The sequence below is a fragment of the Bombyx mandarina genome, chromosome 15 (assembly GCF_030267445.1).
Source record: "Bombyx mandarina strain Sakado chromosome 15, ASM3026744v2".
NCBI classification, from domain to species: domain Eukaryota; kingdom Metazoa; phylum Arthropoda; class Insecta; order Lepidoptera; family Bombycidae; genus Bombyx; species Bombyx mandarina.
This window is the reverse complement of record NC_143221.1, coordinates 12,529,615-12,549,460: the sequence shown is the minus strand read 5'-3', so window position 1 is coordinate 12,549,460 and position 19,846 is coordinate 12,529,615. Positions and strand designations below refer to the sequence as shown.

The 19,846-nt window shown below is 35.6% G+C and overlaps 1 protein-coding gene across 3 annotated transcripts in view; it reads left to right on the top strand.

The window, feature by feature from the left end:
• Positions 1–19,846, top strand: part of LOC114250343 (pancreatic triacylglycerol lipase) — a 26,833-nt gene extending 6,987 nt beyond the window's left edge. Inside the window, exons 1-12 of one of the 3 annotated variants that reach the window (XM_028184173.2) lie at positions 5,781–6,033; positions 9,526–9,632; positions 10,140–10,298; positions 11,187–11,324; positions 12,237–12,340; positions 12,620–12,747; positions 13,118–13,258; positions 14,852–14,938; positions 15,596–15,707; positions 16,489–16,628; positions 17,387–17,573; positions 18,308–19,846. In XM_028184173.2, the coding sequence (XP_028039974.2) occupies positions 5,940–6,033; positions 9,526–9,632; positions 10,140–10,298; positions 11,187–11,324; positions 12,237–12,340; positions 12,620–12,747; positions 13,118–13,258; positions 14,852–14,938; positions 15,596–15,707; positions 16,489–16,628; positions 17,387–17,573; positions 18,308–18,422 (1,512 nt within the window). In that variant the 5' untranslated portion in view covers positions 5,781–5,939 and the 3' untranslated portion in view covers positions 18,423–19,846. Of the gene's footprint in view, positions 1–5,780; positions 6,034–6,491; positions 6,635–9,525; positions 9,633–10,139; positions 10,299–11,186; positions 11,325–12,236; positions 12,341–12,619; positions 12,748–13,117; positions 13,259–14,851; positions 14,939–15,595; positions 15,708–16,488; positions 16,629–17,386; positions 17,574–18,307 lie in introns of those variants that run through there. The other 2 variants (XM_089733336.1, XM_089733337.1) reach the window with 2 other exon arrangements.

The following is a 19,846-nucleotide window of genomic DNA, read 5'->3' as shown; positions in this document are numbered from 1 at the left end:
CTATTCCTCTTGAGGGACAAAGAACGGTTAATGCAGAATGGTATGCTAGAATTTGTTTGCCACAGGTCGTTTCTGAACTCCGTAAAGAGAACTGCAACCGCCGCATCATCCTCCATCACGACAATGCGAGTTCTCACACCGCGCACAGAACAAAAGAGTTTTTAGAGCAAGAAAACATAGAATTATTAGACCATCCGCCGTACAGCCCCGACCTAAGCCCTAATGATTTCTATACTTTCCCTAAAATAAAGAATAAATTGCGTGGACAGAGATTTTCATCACCTGAAGAAGCTGTGGACGCCTACAAAACGGCCATTTTGGAGACCCTAACTTCCGAATGGAATGGTTGCTTCAATGATTTGTTCCATCGTATGGAAAAATGTGTCAAATTTCGCGGAGAATACTTCGAAAAGCAATAAATACATTTTTAAATACAAGTAATGTTGTTTCACTTCGTTAATTCCCGAAATTTTCAGTGCCGACCTCGTATGAGGCCGAACGCGTAGGTACCACGATCCTAACTATTTCCGCCACATGTAGTCATGCGTTCAGTTTTGTAGGTTCGAATATTTCTATGCTATTTTTAGCCCTCATGACTTATAATAGAGTATTCAACTTGTGATGTCTATAAGCTCCGGTACCAGCTGGGCCGTAAGAATATGAATTTAGCTTATATCAATACTACAGGCGGTATTCTGAATAGCGGTTGCTGCGTTTTCAGCGTTGGGATTCTAAGTTGGAGTAAAAAAGTAATGAAGGTTTATTTATCTAAAGGTTTAATCTCCCAGTCAGTCAACTTAACAATTATACCACAGTGTTCCATGTGTTGATTTAAGGATTTAAGCTCCAGCCGAAAAAAAGACGACGGTCTGCTGTTTTTTTCCGGATTCAAATACAGATAGCTCTCCTATAACACGATAGATACCTTTCTACAAAGTCCCGCGTTGTGCGAAACCGTGTTATATGAGACTAGAAGCCGTAACAAAAAGGAGAGTAATTTTGCTGAATGAAATCAAACATCTCAACTATACCTGCAATATTTTTTTTACCTATCTATACTAATATATAAATCTACAGTGGTTTTTACGGATGTTCCGTTATAACTACTGAACCATGCATCCGATTGACTTGATAGGCTAATATTTATGTGAGTGTTGGGCTCCCTACACCAGTTGCGGGGGCGTTAATTATGAGAATCTTTGTGGGGGTGAGAAATAATAATGTTAATTTTAAATGCCCAGCGAAGCGGACGGGTACAGCTAGTTATACATAAAAATTAAGCAGTAATGTTTCTGTTATTCCCATATATTGTGTGTTCATAATGCATAATTAAATTTTCTAAATAATTTAAATAAAAATGTCGTTATCTATATCTATACTTTTATACTTCTATACTAATATTATAAAGAGGAAAGATTTGTTTGTTTGTTTGTATTGAATAGGCTCCGAAATTACTGAGCCGATTTGAAAAATTTTTTCACTGTTTGGAATTTACACTATTCCCGAGTGACAGGCTATAATATTTTAAAAAAGAAATTAGGGATCCTTACTAAAACTCCAATAATGTAACCCAAGGTGTAAAAAAAATACCTAAAACATTCTTTACATCGCGTGCGATGATAGAATAAAATAATACAGGCACTACGACTTTGTAGAACACATTATTATTGACAAAAAGTGTCGCGACAGCGTATGCCTAACCATTATAGTTAAGCGTTATGTGTTCTTTTATTTTAAAAATAAAACAACGTCAAATATCGTTGAAATTTTTGTTAAAGACCCGAGCGGAGCCGGAATGGGCCGCTAGTCTTGTTATAAAAGTATACCGTGTTAAAAGAGGGTCTTGGGGATTTTTCTTTTCGTGTTTATAGTGTTGTAAAAACCCGAGTTATAAGATGGTTACCTGTATGTGAAGTCGCTGCCAACGGCTGCTATATAGTCAAATTCGTTTAATGCTTAATTTATGTTAATGCATACCGCTTTGTATAATATTTCGAATTATTTCCTCATTTCCCTGCGATTCAAAGGTCGCCGGCCTGTTTTCAAGTTACATATAGGCAGCATATAGGTATGTAAATGTGGTCAGAGAATCTCAGTGATAAAAGGTCCTATCACTATTCATTCAAAGCGTTCACATCACTCTGGGTCTGCGGAGGGACTTCGGTTCCCTCTGTATTCTGTACCGTATGTTCCATGGGGAGTGCTCTGAGGATTCGTTCGAGATGATACCGGCATCTCGTTTTTACCATCGCACCGCCCGCCACCGGAGTAGAGTTCATCCATACTACCTGGAGCCACTCCGGTCATCCACAGTGCGTTTCCAGAGGTCTTTTTTGCCACCTACCATCCGGCTATGGAACCAGCTCCCCTCCACGGTGTTTCCCGAGCGCTATGACATGTCCTTCTTCAAACGAGGCTGTGGAAAGTATTAAACGGTAGGCAGCGGCTTGGCTCTGCCCCTGGCATTGCTGAAGTCCATGGGCGACGGTAACCACTCACCATCAGGTGGGCCGTATGCTCGTCTGCCTACAAGGGCAATAAAAAAATTCTATCTAAGTCCCTAAAACCTTATTCTCTAACCTTGATTGTAATTTTTGTTTATGATTTTTAAGCCTAGATGTAGTTAAAGTTTAAAATTTTAGAAATAATGAAATTACGATATATTTTTTTTAAGATTGAAAATTCGCTCTACACGTTTGGCGTCAATGTTGATATGCGCTATAAAATATCGGTACAGACACTAAAAGTGGGTAGGGCCAGTACATTCACACTCAATCCGAAAGCCTATATTTTGGCGCCTGCCTGTTTTTGCTAAACTGAAGGATAGGACTGTCGTTGGGTTAATTAAAAAAATACTTCAATTGTGTATTAATTTGGGTGTATCTACCTAGTCAGGTCATAAATTCTGTCACATGTTTAATGTAAAATAATTGAAACAAGTTTATTCATTATGTAACCATTCATATACCAAAATGAACTTAACAAAACATAGATTCTTATGACACTAAAGTTTATTCAACATGACCTCCGTGATTTTGAATACAGGCCTTCAATCTGCGCGGCCAGTCGTCTATCGCAGCACGAACGAGGTCCATGTCAATATCGGCGGCTGCCTTAATCAAGGATGTCTTGAGTGACTCCAAATTGAGATGAGGCTTTGAGCACGCCTTTTCCTCCAAGTGTTGCCATATCTTGTAATCTAACGGATTCAAATCTGGACTGGAGGAGGGCCAGTCTTCGTGCCGGATGAAGTCGATTTCACGCGCCGCCAGCCAGTCTTGTGTGCTCTTCGCTCTATGAGCTGGCGCCGAATCTTATTGGGATACCCAGTGCCTGTTATTGAACATGGTATGAGAAACAGGTTCCACAAGGTTCATCAGGACTGTATTTTGATACACAACTGCATTCGTTTTTATACCTTTCTCACAAAAATGTACCTCTGTTAAGCCCCAATAAGAAACTCCCAACCATACCATGAGCGAGGATGGAAAATGACCTCGTTGGACACGCGGAATACGGTTGCTCGCTTCTTCACTACTGTGTGCGTACACCTTATCATTTTGTTTGTTGTAGCTCTTTTCTACGGTAAAAATTTTTTCATCCGAAAAAAGAATTTCCCGATATTTTTTTCCCGCGTACCGCTTCAACAAAGCGCGGCATCTCTTCAGTCTCAGGTCCATTAGACGAGCATTCAAACGATGTCCTGTTTTTCTTCGATATGCCCGAAGCCCTAACACCCTTTTTACCGTGGTTCTGCTTAACCCCATCTGAAGGACCAACAGTTTCTGCTTACGTTTGGGATTTCTTTGAATTCGCGCCTTCACAGCTTTTATCACTGCTGGAGTCCTAACAGACAGAGGGCGACCACTTCTTGACCTGTCATCTACACTAGAGTCTTCATTGTATCGTTTGATGGTACGATAAACGAATCTTTTGGTTATATTCAAATTTTTCAGTATGTTAAAAATTTGAATTGGCGCGTAACCGCAACGATGCAACGCAATAACTGCAACACGGTCTTCTTTAAGCGTCCACTCCATATTTAAAAATGAGTAAAATTCTAAAAGTATACATTTTTTCATGAACAATTCGAAATTCGAATTCAATAAACTTTTTTGTGGCCAGCATTCTAAAAGAAAAGTTTTTACTGTGTAACAATACTTATGACCTGACTAGTTATATATTAATACGTGAAGCAAAAACTTTGTATCCCTTTTTACGAAAATTGCGCGGACGGAGGAGTATGAAATTTTCCACACTTATAGAGAATGTAGAGAAGAAGTGCACAATGCTAATATATTTTTATAATAAAGCATAAAAGATACATTAAATTAATAAAGAAAACATTACACACACTACATACCATGTATTTCACGCACACACGCATGCATACTATTTATTGTCAAACTTTTGTTCTTGACGTCTGTTGTCAAATTGAGAATAGATTAAATATTGTTTGTCTTTGTTAATATTTTTTATAGTATAGTCTTGGCGAAATTTGTGATTATAGAAGTATAAAAAACAATCATAATAGTGTACAAACTTACAATTCCAATTAATTATAGTCGAATTTCGACTACTGCGGGGCCACTAGTTTACGTTATTACGTCTTTGGATTCTGATAACCACTTACATTCAAATGGGCCATAATGCCTCACATTACGATGTTAGTAAAATAATAATTGGTAAATTTTTATATTTATTATATCGCATTTTGTTTTATGTTTTAAAGATAACTAAAATTAAAATCTATTACTGAACTACACTAGTTTTCAGTGAATAGTGATTTTTTGTTGTTGTTGTTCCTATTTTTCAATGAACAATACTCTGCTGTAAACAACTGATAATAAAAATAATTTATCAGCGGATCCGTTCTTGGCACTTCCTGTGGATAACATTTCAGGACTCTGAACATAAAACTGAATATTAAATATCCTTTAAGCTGTTTTTATAATTATACAATAAGCATAGACAGGTGGCGCTATGAAATTTTATTAATTAGGCCTTTTGAGGTTATACAGATGATGTTCCTACATAGTACGTAGAAAGGCGAGCGGAGGCTTTTTGTGAATCTTATCAGGTCAGATATATTATTTACTGGTGAAGGACCTTGTGAGTCCGCACGGGTAGGTACCACCGCCTTGCCTATTTCTGCTGTGAAGCAGTAATGCGTTTCGGTTTGAAGGGTGGGGCAGCCGTTGTAACTATACTGAGACCTTAGAACTCTTATCTCAAGGTGGGTGGTGGCATTTACGTTGTAGATGTCTATGGACTCCAGTAACCACTTAACACCAGGTGGGCCGCGAGTTCGTCCAACTATTAAAGCAGTAAAAAATATAAATGTAAATGACTGTACGTGGAGGTGGAAGCATGCACAGACACAGAACACAGAAAAGAGGTTGGTGTTCTATGTGCCGCTTTAAACACCAAAATAGGTCCACTATCAATGTCAATCTATGTTCATGGTTTCGTGTAGTAATAAAACCACTCATTTAAGTAGACGTTCTCAAGAAATCAAGTGGCCATATATGCAAATATTATTTAAAGTGCATAGGCACATACCTAATATGTTCGTACATGTGTGCTAATTGCGGACTATTTTCTACAAAAGCCACGTACGTACCCTCTAAAAGTTGAGTAACTTATTGTATTACCGTTGCTGACGCAAATGTCGATAGGATTTTTTAAAGAGCAGCGAGTAAGTGATTGTCGGTATTTTTAAGCGCTTTTATTACGTATCGCCATAAGCACTTATAAAGCGGTTTGTCGCGAATTATTTTTATTCATCAATTGTTAACGAGATTGGACGGTTGTTAACAAACAAAAAAAACGATTATCAGTTTGAGTGACAACTGCAAGCAATAACCTTTTTTAATTTGTTAATAATAAAATAAAGGAGGCCGGAATAGGTATTAAAAAAAAACGTTTGAATTTGAAAAATGGTGTTCTACGGGAGTGTTTTGCTAATTTTAATGTTGACAAAAGTGAATGGGCATAATAGTTATAAGCGTTCCTGGGTTACGACAGACGAATGTAAGTAGCTTACACAGTAATGAAAATTATGACAATGGCAAAAAAAACATTAAGCGCAGGTTTCTTTTGTTTCGAAGCCGCGAATTTTTTTGATATAGGTACCGAAAAGGTAAAAGGTTTTTTACATCCTTCTTTCTAATGAAATTCTTGTTGTAATTACGTATATCAGCAAATTAATGTTTAATGTAATTAGGTACATTGATAGTGTTTTTTGTTTGAATCCTTTAAGTTTCTATAGTGAAACATATACAAGGTTTAAATCAAATGTGAGTAATGTGTGAATGTACTAAGAGAATGGAAGCTAAGAATTTAATGTGGTTTCATAGCAAACATTTATATTTTTATCAATGGATGTCATAATGGATGAGTGTACAAGGAAGTAATGTCATCTCCTTAGATTAAGCTATCAGCTTCTACGTACTATATTTAATAGCGTCTATAGGATGACAACATCACAGGCAATTAATGGAGTTATTACGAGAAGAATCTCCTAATGCAGATTCCACTACTTTTATGATACAAAGCCTATCCAAAAGCAATAAGAGTGGGAAAGCTCGTACCCATTCGTATCCATCCGCTGTCGAAGAAGAAGTGGACATACGTGTGTTAAGTGAAGTTTTAAGGAGAATTAAGGATAAAATGTCTCTAAATGGAGATGTACAGGAATGTCGTGTCGTTTATAAATAGAGTTGAACCTTTAGGAAATTTCGGTAGTTGTAATCTACTGCTCCCATGGCTTACTTCGAACAACAGGATGTAAGACCATATATATATTGATCAGATTGTTCATATATATATGATTGCTTAGATTGCTTAGATTGACATTGATAGTGGACCTATTTTGGTATTTAAAGCGGCACACAGAACACCAACCTCTTTTCTGTGTTCTGTGTATATGGGCATGCTTCCAACTCCACGTACAGTCATTTATATTAATTTTTTTTTATTGCTTTGATAGTTGGACGAGCTGACAGCCCACCTGGTGTTAAGTGGTTACTGAAGCCCATGGACATCTACAACGAAAATGCGCCACCTACCTTGAGATATAAGTTCTAAGGTCTCAGTATAGTTACAACGGCTGCCTCAATCTTCAAACCGAAACGCATTACTGCTTCACGGCAAAAATTGGCAGGGTGGTGGTAACTACCCGTGTGGACTCACAAGAGGTCCTACCACCAGTATAATTATTGCCTTACGATATTACAAAGATTGATTGGTCAGGTCTAATCTATGGTGTAGTTACATAAATCAGTTGCGAATTTAACAGACTCCTTCGATAAGGTGGAACAATGATTAGATATTTGTTTGTAAATAAAAAAGTGCCCCGTCGGCAATTCCATTAAAACTACTTGTACGGCTTACTCGTCCGTAACTACCGAAATTGTAAAGTTTTTGGAAAAGTCTGAAATAATATAAAGCCAACAAAATTTGAGATCAGAACGCGTAAAAATGTTTTAAATTATACTCAAGATTCGCGAAAATCGAACAAAATACTAAGTCTATTAAATGTTTTACATAATAGGTTGGGAAAAAAGTCTTTTCGTATTATATAAGTAGTGTGTATGAACTTGTAATAAAATCTCTTTGGCTATACTATTTGTATCTGGCTGGTTTTGGTATCATTAAAAGTTTAAATTTTAAAGAAGACAATTCCAAAAACAACTTTGGAAATTGTGTGATTATTATTTATTTTTCGTACTGTCAAGATAAGTGAATCTAGTGAAGAAATTCGATATATTTTAAAATTTTACTACAAAAAAGGTAAAAATGCAACGCAAGCCGCGAAAAAAATTGCAATGTTTATGGACCTGTAGTGCAGTGTCTGTAAGAGTAGCACAAATTCGGTTTAAGCGTTTTCAATCCGGAAATTTTGATGTCAAAGATGCACGTCGCTCTGGTCGCCCTATTACGGATAAAATGGATGCCATTTTTGAAAAACTGGAGCAAGATCGGCATATCAGTAGTTACGACGTAGCTGAAGAACTGGGAATTGACCACAAAACAGTTTTGGCGCATTTGAAAACTGGGTACACAAAAAAGCTCGATATTTGGGTACCTCAAGAGCTCACTGAAAGAAACCTAATGAATCGTGTACTCATTTGTGATTCTTTATTATGACGTAATGCAACCGAACCATTTTTGAAGAAGCTGATAACTGGTGATGAAAAGTGGATCACGTACGACAAGAACGTGCGAAAAAGATGATGCTGTGTTTGTGGGGGGATTGGAAGGGCATTATTCATTATGAGCTGTTACCACCAGGCAGGACCATCGATTCTGAACTCTACTGCGAGCAGCTAATGAGATTAAAGCAAGAAGTTGAGAGAAAGCGGCCGGAATTAATCAACAGAAGGGGTGTCCGCCGTATAATCCGCCGTATAGTCCTAACCTTGTACCTACAGATTTCTACCTGTTTCGGTCTCTTCAGAATTCTTTAGGCAGTGTCAGGTTAACATCACGAGAAGACTGCCAAACCAATTGCCGCGTTATTTTGATCAGAAGCCCCAAAATTTCTATAGCAATGGGATCATGTCCCTACCTACAAGATGGCAAAAGTTATCGAACAAAATGGTACCTACACACTTTAGTTAAATGTAAATAAACTATATTAAAAATGTTGTGAATTTTCTTATAAAATGCGAAGAAACTTTTTCCCAAACTATTATTATGGAATCAATATTAGCGTAAGTAGTGCGATCTACAATATTTTGTGACTATATGTGCAATATATAATAAAGTTATTTAAAAACACAAATGTACCTTGCTTCGATCAACTTGTCGTGTTCTAATTGATACCTGACCAATTGCGAAGAGAAACTCGACGATATAAATGATCATCCAAAAAGGACAGTATCTTTATCACCATTTGACAGCGTCAATAATTTATGAACCAGTCAATTAAAAGCCGTGAATTGATTGCGTTTCGTGCTAAATTGATCGCGTGTCTTCAGCTTCGAATGCTATACCTCACTCCGCGACCGTTCGCGACCATTGAATACGTAATGATTCGACGAAGGGGTCACGGAAATGTTATGCTGTTGTCTTGGAAACTTCAGGATTTGTAGCAAAAATAATATCAAGGACTTATGGATTTGGGTCATGATTCATTAAGAGCACAAACGACAACGCAGTTATCTCAGTGCTTTTAAATTAAATTATTGACAAATAAGCTCTAACGAGACAGATAGAAGAAAAACAAAAGTAGAGAAAAACAAGAATATTTTACTTGGTAATAATTTTATAATTATTCATTCTGTCACGGCAAAATGCTGTTTTGTATTTATTTTTTAATTATCAATAAAATTGCGAGATAAGAAAATAAATATTACATAAGATAAAAAAAAGAAAAGTAAATCATAAAAGTTTTCGAGGAACCGAAAATAAAACATTTTTTGTACATAAAATCTAAAAGCATTTAATTAACAAGTAGTATAAATTTTGACTAGTGTCGATGAACAATTACGAGTATAAAAGGGTAAAGTTTATTTGCAGTGGAGAATCACATCAGTCCTGACGATCTATTAGAGTTTTTGAAGATCGGAGAAAATGCAACGACCTCGGCCACAACTAATGACGTATTATCATACGCTGAAACTGAGGTACGTATAGGGTGACCACAAGCTGTCATGAATCGAAACGAAGACTAAGTATGCTCCCGGAGTTTAGTAAAGTAATGAGTTCAAAGTGGACCAGGCTGTTTCGATACCGCATAGAGAATGTTTATTATTTTAAGCAAATTTACAAACTCATATAGTTTCTCTTCGATCTGAAATATTTGTCAATATGATATTATAAATATTTGTCAATTTTATCAATATGATAAAAAACATTTATGTTATTTAACCGGTATTATCTAGAACAAATAAATTTAATTTTATGGTTTAATCATTGAACTTCAGATCGTGCATAATTCTAACTATTTAATTCGTAACCGCTACACGATGAATCTAATCCTAACTATACTTAGTATAGTAATAATGTTCTTCACTGAGTCATCATTGTCACCAAAGAGAAACGAGAAAAAATTATGAATACACTAAACGTTACCAGCAAGTAACGCATTATATAGGTACAATCGGATTTAGGTTAAATTTTTTTCTCTTTAGGACACTACGAATTTTCCGGTTCCCGAAACCGTGGACTGCTTCGGATTGGGTCCGCTAGTCCGTCCAGTACTCTCACTTTTCAACATGAAACCTGATACTTCGGAGAATGTGAACACACATTTTTATTTCTCATCTAGAACGCAGCGGAACAGAGTCCAGGTATAAAGGGTTTAAAAGTTTAAAATGTCTATATTCGACAAATACCTTTTGGTCCGGTGCAGCTCTTTCCATCGTACTAGTCTAGTTACAAGGTTGGCCTTTAGCATCTTATTAGGATTGACAGTATTAGATCTAGGTAATATTCAGTTAAGGTCATAACGGAAGCAACTTTGTGAAATCATTATTGTTTTCTACATAAATTATTAAATGAAAAATGGAAGGTATCCTTAATAGGTAATCCCGGTAGCTCTTACGTTTATAATTACCGTAGAAACTTAACAAAACACAGCTAAAACCGTCCTCGTTACTTCTGACGTCATTTAAGACTTTATTTAACAAGGAATAAACTTATTAAAAATAAATCAGGTGAATGGTTATTTAGCTTGAAGTTTTTGAATAGTTAAATTGTATTTCAGTGTTTTCAAATCATAAATTGAGTGTATGAACGATTTATTTATTTATTTATTAAGTTGCACCAACAAAGTGATCATCTTTATATTGATGACATTGAACAATTGATAAAAGTTCATGGCAGATGTCACCTCAATTATAGGTGCAATCGACAGTGCATTAACATCAAAAATATAAAAAAAAAAATCAGCTAAGATTTGATTAAATTTCATTCATTGCTTAAGATTAATTTATATTTAATTGGGAGATGATCCGCGACAGATTTTTCCTGTAAGTTGTGAGACAATTAGAAAAAACATCTATTTTACTTAAAATTAGTTCAGCGCAATCGGCTTATTTTTACGTCGTGTCTAATTCTCAATTGCGACTATAAGATTCACTTCTTGCGCGCATTTATACCTTAGTTCGTACATCTGATTTTGCAAACGTGTCCATAAAAAAAAAACATTCATAGTACTAAAAAGCTACCGTAATTAGGTATATCCTGGAAACCAATTCGGTCTTGAATGGGTGGACTTTGATGCCAATAGAAGAACGGTTTTGATCATACATGGATTCATGAGCCACAGTAATGCATCGTGGGTGAACGAAATGACACGAGCGTTTCTGGATTGGGTAAGTTCTCATCAAATGTTGTTCTTCAACCAGAGTATGATTATTATTGTAAATTAGTCGGAAGTTACTGGTTAATGAAGTTTTTAGAATTAGTTTTATTATTGGTGGTAGGGCGTCTTGTGAGTCTGCAAAGGCAAGTACCATCCACTCTGTCTATTTGTTTCGTGAAGAAGTAGGCAGTGTGGATTTGAGGGGTAGGGTAGCCGTTGTACTGTACTGTAAGAATCGGAGAATTTAGAACTGGTGTCTCAAGGTGGTTGGCGGCGTTGAAGTTGATGTGCATGGGGCTCCGGTAAGCATTTAACACCCGGTGTACCGTGAGCTTGTCCACTCATTTAAGCAATAAAAAAGTGTTTTTATTTTATAATACTTTCCTGAATTTTTTTTTTATTGCTGACTAAGTCAATGTGTTATTTGTACTCCAACGTATTTTATTTCATTATTGTACATTAAAGTAAGGCTACGTGGGTACAGCTTGAGTGGACTTTACCAAAATAATTAGATGATATTTCAGTCACTTAGTTTTGGCGGGAGTTTATAATCACCGTGTTTCCGAGTGTTCCCCCCCCTTTTTTTTCTCTACCTATGCTGGTAGCCTTGAGAGGCTATTTCAGCTTCGTCCTAATATGTAGGTGAGCTCACGGGGCTCAAACCGGAGTGATGCTAACACGCCCCAGCAAGAGCAGTGCTTCGCAGAATCTACCACCGGATCGGAAACGCTACCCACTGAGAAGAGAGAAACTCAGTGGGCTGTGTCTGTGGGTTAAAACGTGTTCCCCCAAATACCTTTGTTGCATATTGATTCGCGAAATATGAACTTACTTAAGCGTGTATGTTGTACTGTGGTAGTATTTTATGACGGCTTCATATCAATATCTAATTTAGATTTCACAATAGTGTAAATGTTTTTAGGCCGATGTTAATGTGATAGCCGTTGATTGGAGCGGAGGCGGGAACACATGGAAGTATTGGCGAGCTGTTGCGAACGCTAAGAGAGTGGTCTCCGATCTGAACGGGTAATAAAATCGATGTTGAAATATTTTTGTTGAAACTTTAGAAGTTGGTAGTATAGAGTTGATTGTTATATTTTTGCGCATGTCAAGAATTTACCGCGTACGATTTTTGAGTAATTTGTAAAGTACTGCGTGCTTAGTGCGAGTTTTTTAACTTCTCGATCGCGTAAAAGTTAACTCAAATTTGTATGGAGTTGGAACAGCGCTCCTAGCGGCAAACGAAAGGAAGCTGTTGCAACTCCATACAAATTTGAGTTATAAGCACACTGTTTGTAATTTTAGGTTCATGCGTCAGTTGATGTCGACGAGTGGTGCGAAAACAAAGAGCTTTCATTTTGTAGGGCATAGTCTAGGAGCTCATATTGCCGCTTGCGTGTCCTTCCACATTGGCGGAGTGGCTAGGATCACAGGTGAGGGGTGTACAAGCTCACCAGATTTGTTATCTTCAATCGGCCTTTAAATACGGGGCGTAGGATAAAATAATAATAATAAAAGATCCTATATATCAATCACCATTAGGTACTCAGATCTGCCTATAGAAGTAATAAAAAATGTTCAGAAAAATTTTGACGTGCTTTTAATGTTTCTAAAACATACTATAAGCGAACCGTGTTAGCATTATAATATCATATAATATTACAAATAAATACATACCTATTGTGGAGATTAGTATCCATAAACAACACTGAGATAAAGTTATGTTTTTTTTTTATTCTGCGTTTAATTCTATTCTGTTATTAGCTTTCGAAGCGTTTTGATTTTATTATTTTCCCCAAATAGGTTTGGATCCAGCACAGCCATGTTTTAATTCACCGAACAGCACTGATCGGCTGGATCCTAGTGACGCGGACTTCGTCGATGTCATTCACACTAATGGAAGACTTCTCACCAAATTAGGATTAGGATTACCCGACCCCATCGGTAAATATGAGTACTTAGTTTTAAACATAGACGTAACTAAACTAGATTCGATGTTGCCACTGTTTGAAATATATAAAAACTCCTTATTTTTATACTAATAGTAATAAGTATTTTTCCATACAGAGGAGGGCCGTTGGGATTGTCGATAATCCCATTCTCACGGATCGTTTGGAACCTCTGGGTCTGCGGAGGGACTTCGGTTCCCTCTGTATTTTGTGCCGTATGTTCCATGGGGAGTGCTCTGAGGAATTGTTCGAGATGATACCGGCATCTCGTTTTTACCATCGCACCGCCCGCCACCGGAGTAGAGTTCATCCATACTACCTGGAGCCACTGCGGTCATTCACAGTGCGTTTCCAGAGGTCTTTTTTGCCACGTACCATCCGGCTATGGAATGAGCTACCCTCCACGGTGTTTCCCGAGCGCTATGACATGTCCTTCTTCAAACGAGGGTTGTGGAGAGTATTAAACGGTAGGCAGCGGCTTGGCTCTGCCCCTGGCATTGCTAAAGTCCATGGGCGACGTAACCACTCACCATCAGGTGGGCCGTATGCTCGTCTGCCTACAAGGGCAATAAATAAAAAATAAATAAAAGTACGTAATAGACATTTTTTTCCAAAATTTACTATAGATACTGTAAGTAGGTGTTATTACTGTAGGATCACGTCTCAAAACTATATATAAAATATATCTATGCGCGATTCAAGGAATATTTAATCTGAATTTTGTATCGATACATTTACCGCGCGATGTATCTCAATCATCGAACACTTCGTTATCAATAAGTAGACGTTTTAAGGTTAATTATATACATTTCATGATATTTAATGAATCTTTGTCCCGTTTAACCTTAAGCAAACGATTTATTTTGAATCATAACTGGCTGTTTACTGTTTAAACAATGAATATACAAAAAGATTTTAATGATGAAAGTACGTAATTCAAATTCACAGAAGACAACTATTATTCATAGGTTTTTTTTCATGATTTTCAAGGTGCTAGACGGCCTGTGACGCAAATGACAAGAAAAAACTTGACACTACTTGTTAAAAAGCGCGCGAGAATGACTAATAGTCCTTACTAAACCTTATATATGTAGCTTGCGGTGCTTATTTATGTTCTACATGACGTATAGGTACTGTTACAAAATTATAACCGAGTGTTTGCACATTGAAGAAATTTGAAAAAACAAACTTTATCATCTTTTACAAATATTTTATCCGATTTTTTCAAATTTTCAGTAAGTCGGTTTACCCACCTCACAAGAAACAGTTCAACCATTTTTTGCGAAACTTTTATGTTCAAAAGTCTATGATTGAAAAAAAACGTGGGAATTCACCTCATTGCAATCATGGTCTAAGATAATAAGAATCAAAGTGCTAACGATTCTAATGTTTTTATTTTATTTTATGTTGAGAACGTTCGTATTATTAGTATTAAATACATAATATTATAACGCCGATACAACCAGTTCTATGTTCCATTTTTTTCGTTTTTGTTTTGTATGATTTAATTTTACTTTATTATGTATACTTCTAAATTTAAATTAAATTAGACAAATAAATTGTTCTAGAATTTGGTATACATTTTTAGGTCATGCAGATTTTTATCCAAACGGAGGTATGAAACAGCCGGGTTGCTATAACAACAGCAATTCGGTTTGGTCAAGCATCTTTCCAAGTAAGTTTCTAGAAGCTGAGAAAATTTCAAATTTTTTTATGAATATGTACGACAGTTAGCTAATTAGCATAGCAGCAATAGGAATTAATGAATAAAGAGTATAAATAAATCTCGTGTCACAATTTTGGAGTGTGGGATTTTCCCGTCCGCGCTTTAACTGGAATGGCCCCTTCGGCCAACAGCGTATAGGTAAGGGGAAAAAGTAAGATTTTTCGAAAAAATAGAACAGAAAATGAAGATAGAGGGCTTATTAGATCTTATTACACAGATCAGATTATTAATCATTGGAGTATTTAATTGGTACATTTCTTTTTTTTTATTTCAAAGTGTACCTACCTAATGTTAGCAAATTGGTAGTAGGGCTTATATTTATTTACAATGTTAGTAAGTTGAGTGTTAATACATATTTAGGAATTTACTTTGGCCTTTTAGACTACTTGCATTTATGTTTAAGAAAAGACAAAACGTAGGTACTTCCTCATTATTTTAATTTATGTGTTTTATGATTGGTCTTGATACAATTCGATCTTAAGCACGTTTTATTGTTCATGTAAGAATAATATACCGCTAGAATACGTGATAAAAACAAGTTTCTGAATAATAAGTGAACTAAAATTAAAATTATGACCCAAATTGGATAATACACTTGTTTTTCAGGTTTACAGCAAGCAATATGCAGTCACGGACGTGCTTATCTGCTTTTCACGGAGTCCTTGATCAACAACAATTGTTCATTTAGAGCTTACAAGTGGAACTTGACTTATGAGGGGTAAAAATTCAGAATTCCAACTTAAACAAATACCTTTTTTTTTAAATTAAAAGTGTCATCCGTCTTATTCCACTTTATAAAAATTGTTAGGATCATGGCCATCTTGATTGTCATAATAATTGGTAAATATACTTAATTTAACATATAACGCTAGTGGTCGTACAAACTATAAGCTCACATGGATGGATATTACCTTTCTATCTATATCTGCCGCGAAACCTTTGTTTGTGCCGAGCTGAAAGGCTAAAAGCCAGATTATGAGTATAGATATATATAGATATAGGCCCTGTTTACTAACACTTTGTATAATACCTTGACCTCGTTTATCGATCTATAAAACAAAATATTTCAACGTGATTTTCACTACCTTCAAGATGTGCTTATCTTGAAAACGAGCACGCATATCAAGGAACGATGAAAATATGTATAATAATTTTGTAGCATTCCCTTAACATCTTAAACAGAATCACCGGGGTAAAAATATTATTATTATTTCAATTTTACAGCTTGTTGACTAATTTTTTTAAGTTTTTAAAATTACAAGTTTATAGATTGAAAACTAAATGGACTATGGACCTTTAAAACCAGTTAAAAATTAACCACATTTGGCGACCAAAAGGTAGAATTGGTTTTATATCATGAAAGCGATAGATAAATAAAAGAACATCATACGAAAACTAAATAACTACCCAACTAACGCTTGATGGATTTTTATTTTTTATTATTATTAAAGACTGCGATAAATTCCCCTCAATCTCATTGTTTTTGGTTTGGTTTATAGAGTGAACGCAAGTATACGGGCAACGTGTGATAATATCGGTTCATGTTCAGAGATGGGCATAAAAGCCGCAGGAGCAATCGGCTATCGACGTGCTAAAGGACCCTACTTCGTTCTGACCACCGATAAGGAACCTTATTGTCGTAAGTGCTTAGATCGACAATCCCTCACCGGCCCTCACTCCGAATAGTTATTCTAAAGCAATTGAAACTTTGACTTAAGGTGGCCAGTTACACTTACGTTGAGGTCATGTGGCTTCCACTGTTTAAATCAGTAGGGCTATGAATCTACCAATCAATCGTAGCTAATTATTCATTATATATTCAAGGTGTTGCGTTGTGGTAAATGAGCTTAGACTGTATTTATTATTTTGAGACATTTATTTGTCCTTATATGACAAATTAAAGACAATATGAGAGAAATATAAAATCGATGCGTCGCTCTTGGTGGCTGGATTTGAGAGAGCGTTGGTGTCATGGCGGCATCGTTCGCTGATACTTTGACGTTCAGAAATTGAAGACAGGGTTAAGTCAAAATTTTGTATCTATTAAGTTTGGCTTTTGAATAATTGTTAGCATTTCGTGCAACCCGCGTTTATCAAAAACGTTAACTGCAATTAGGTAGGTACTTCAAAATATTTTTGAGATGGATACACTATAAGAATAGTAACAATAGGGCCAATATATAATATTTATAGATGAATCAATGTGACACTGCCTTAAAATATAATATTCGTTCTTCTTTCGTAGCATGTCCTCTCATCACGAAGCATAGGAATTTGTCATAGTTATTGTCATTGTCATTGTCTTCAGTAGTATATCCATTCCAATGTACCATAGGGAGAGACTTCTCTGTTTCATCTTTAGGTGTTTCTTTTAATTCATGACGAGTTTTTTTTAAGCATCGGAAATGGAACGCCAGCGTCCCCAGTCAGAATTGCTGCACGATCTCCGTCAAGGCTTTCGTCTAGATCGTTCTTTGAAAACGTCAACAGTGACCGTTGCGTATGCAGATCCCGATGACCAAGCGGTCGACGTTGGTACTACCACTACAGAGGCTAGCTGGTTCAGACGGATTTTCGGAAGGAGGTAAAGTCAAATTAAAATTAATTAAAATAATTCATATAGGTAACGCTTTTGTTTTTTTTTTCACACAATACAGGGTGTGTTTTAAAACACTGTTATTCTAATTGTAATGGCTTTCTAAATATTATGAAAATTTACTTACTTATAAGAAACCTTACTGTTGGTAGGACCTTTTGTGAGTCCGTACGAGTAGGTACCACAGCCCTGCCTATTTCTGCCGTGAAGCAGTAATGTGTTTCGATTTAAAGGGTGGGGCAGCCGTTATAATTATACTTGAGACCTTAGAACTTATATCTCAAGGTGGGTGGCGCATTCATGATGTAGATGTCTATGGGCTCTAGTAACCACTTAACACCAGGTGGGCTGTGAGATCGTCCACCCATCTAAGCAATAAAAAAAAAACTATAGAGGATATTAAAATTTCAATGCATGAAAAATACTGACTAATCACCTAACTAACTTCGATAAAATTAGACTGATTTCTCATATTATAATGTATTTATTGTTCTGATGCGCGAATTTTCGTGAAAGGTGATTTTTCGAAATAGGAATGGTCCGCTGAGTTCGAAATATACCGAAATAGCGAGAAAAGTACAAAGCAACCAGAGGTTTTGTAACGATGGGATTATATAAATGACCTAACATTATTTGAAATCACACCCTGTATAATCCCACCCGTGTAAAAATATCTAAAACATCAGAACTTAATAGGACCTACTTTATTTCTTTTTTGTTAGAGCATCGAGTAATACTGTAGTCGAAAAGGAGTACGCAGATCCATTGGAAAACGAAACTATTGACAATAATAATGCAACAACAGTGACGTCTTGGTTCAAGAGGTTGTTCACATAGTTATTTAATTGAATATGCAATTTCGAAAAGGGCACATGTCGCATATTTTGTCAAATACGTTTTTTCATATACATGTAGTTTTGTACCTACACCCATTTTTTAATAATTCCAGTAATTTTCAATTGCTAATTAACACTAAAATATATCTAAAATATATCTCTCATTTTAAATTTTACACTGCTTTAGAAAATAATCAGTTTTCGAAATTGCATATTCAATTATTTTAAATTGTTTATTGTTCCGTTTTACGGAGAAAAAAAAGGTTCTTTGTGTGAAACATTTGTTGTTTTGGCTGTATGGATTGAAATCTGCAACTTCACAATGAAAAAAAAATGTGTGTAAGCGCACTAAAATATAATTATTGGAAAAATTTATGAAAAAAAAATTGTATTATGTAAAGAAATAGTTAAATATGATCTCAATAAGTTCTATAGTTCGGCGTACGAGTATAACTAAGATTTACAATCGAGTCGTATATGGACAGAGTTTAATAATAGGAGAAGACACCTTGTCGCGTTTCCGATCCGGTGGTAGATTCTGCGAAGCACTGCTCTTGCTAGGGCCAGTGTTAGCAACTCTCCGATTTGAGCCCCGTGAGCTCACCTACATGTTAGGGCGAAGCTGAAATAGCCCCTTAAGGCTATCAGCATAGGTAGAAAAAAAAAGACATAATTTCTGTGAAATGAACTTTCTGATTGTAGGTATATTCGTTGTGGTAGGTATATCATGCTTTAAAACAAAATTTATATTGATTTTGGATTTATTGCGATATATGTCAATGTATTATGTATATTATGTAGTAGTTGATTATAAGGATATCAACATCTGCTGGACAATATCTACAGACAGAGCTATAGGAATGTACCTAACCTTAAACAGATCAACGCATTTTTTTTTAAATTTAATACCGCCAAAATGTGACGGCATGTTGATTTTTCACAAGTCACATTCTTTTCTCAGTGTTATTGAATTTACTCTTTAATAATAAATTATAATCACATGTTTGTTTAATTAGCTCATTTATACAGGATTATGTTATTGATCTCAACATTAATGATTGTATACAGCACAGTATGACTATAAGTACATTAGGATATAGTTAGTACCTAATTTTTCACGAATGTTTTTAATTTGTCCTTAGTTAAAATACATTAAATACATAATAAGGAAATATTTTTATATTTATTTTGACGAGGTCATTCAACCTTCTTTTGTAGTAAGTTTTTTACTCGTTTTGCCTGTTTTAAATTTTTGAGTTTATATTCCAGTTGAATCAGGTTTATGTAATATGATTGTATATTAGTTAGTTAATTTTTATTTAATAGTAACAATTTTATATTTAGTGTTAGCTTAAGTGTAAATGTATTAAAGTTTGTGTTTGACTGTGATTTCAAAATAAAGAGTTCTCTTTCGAAAATCTTCAA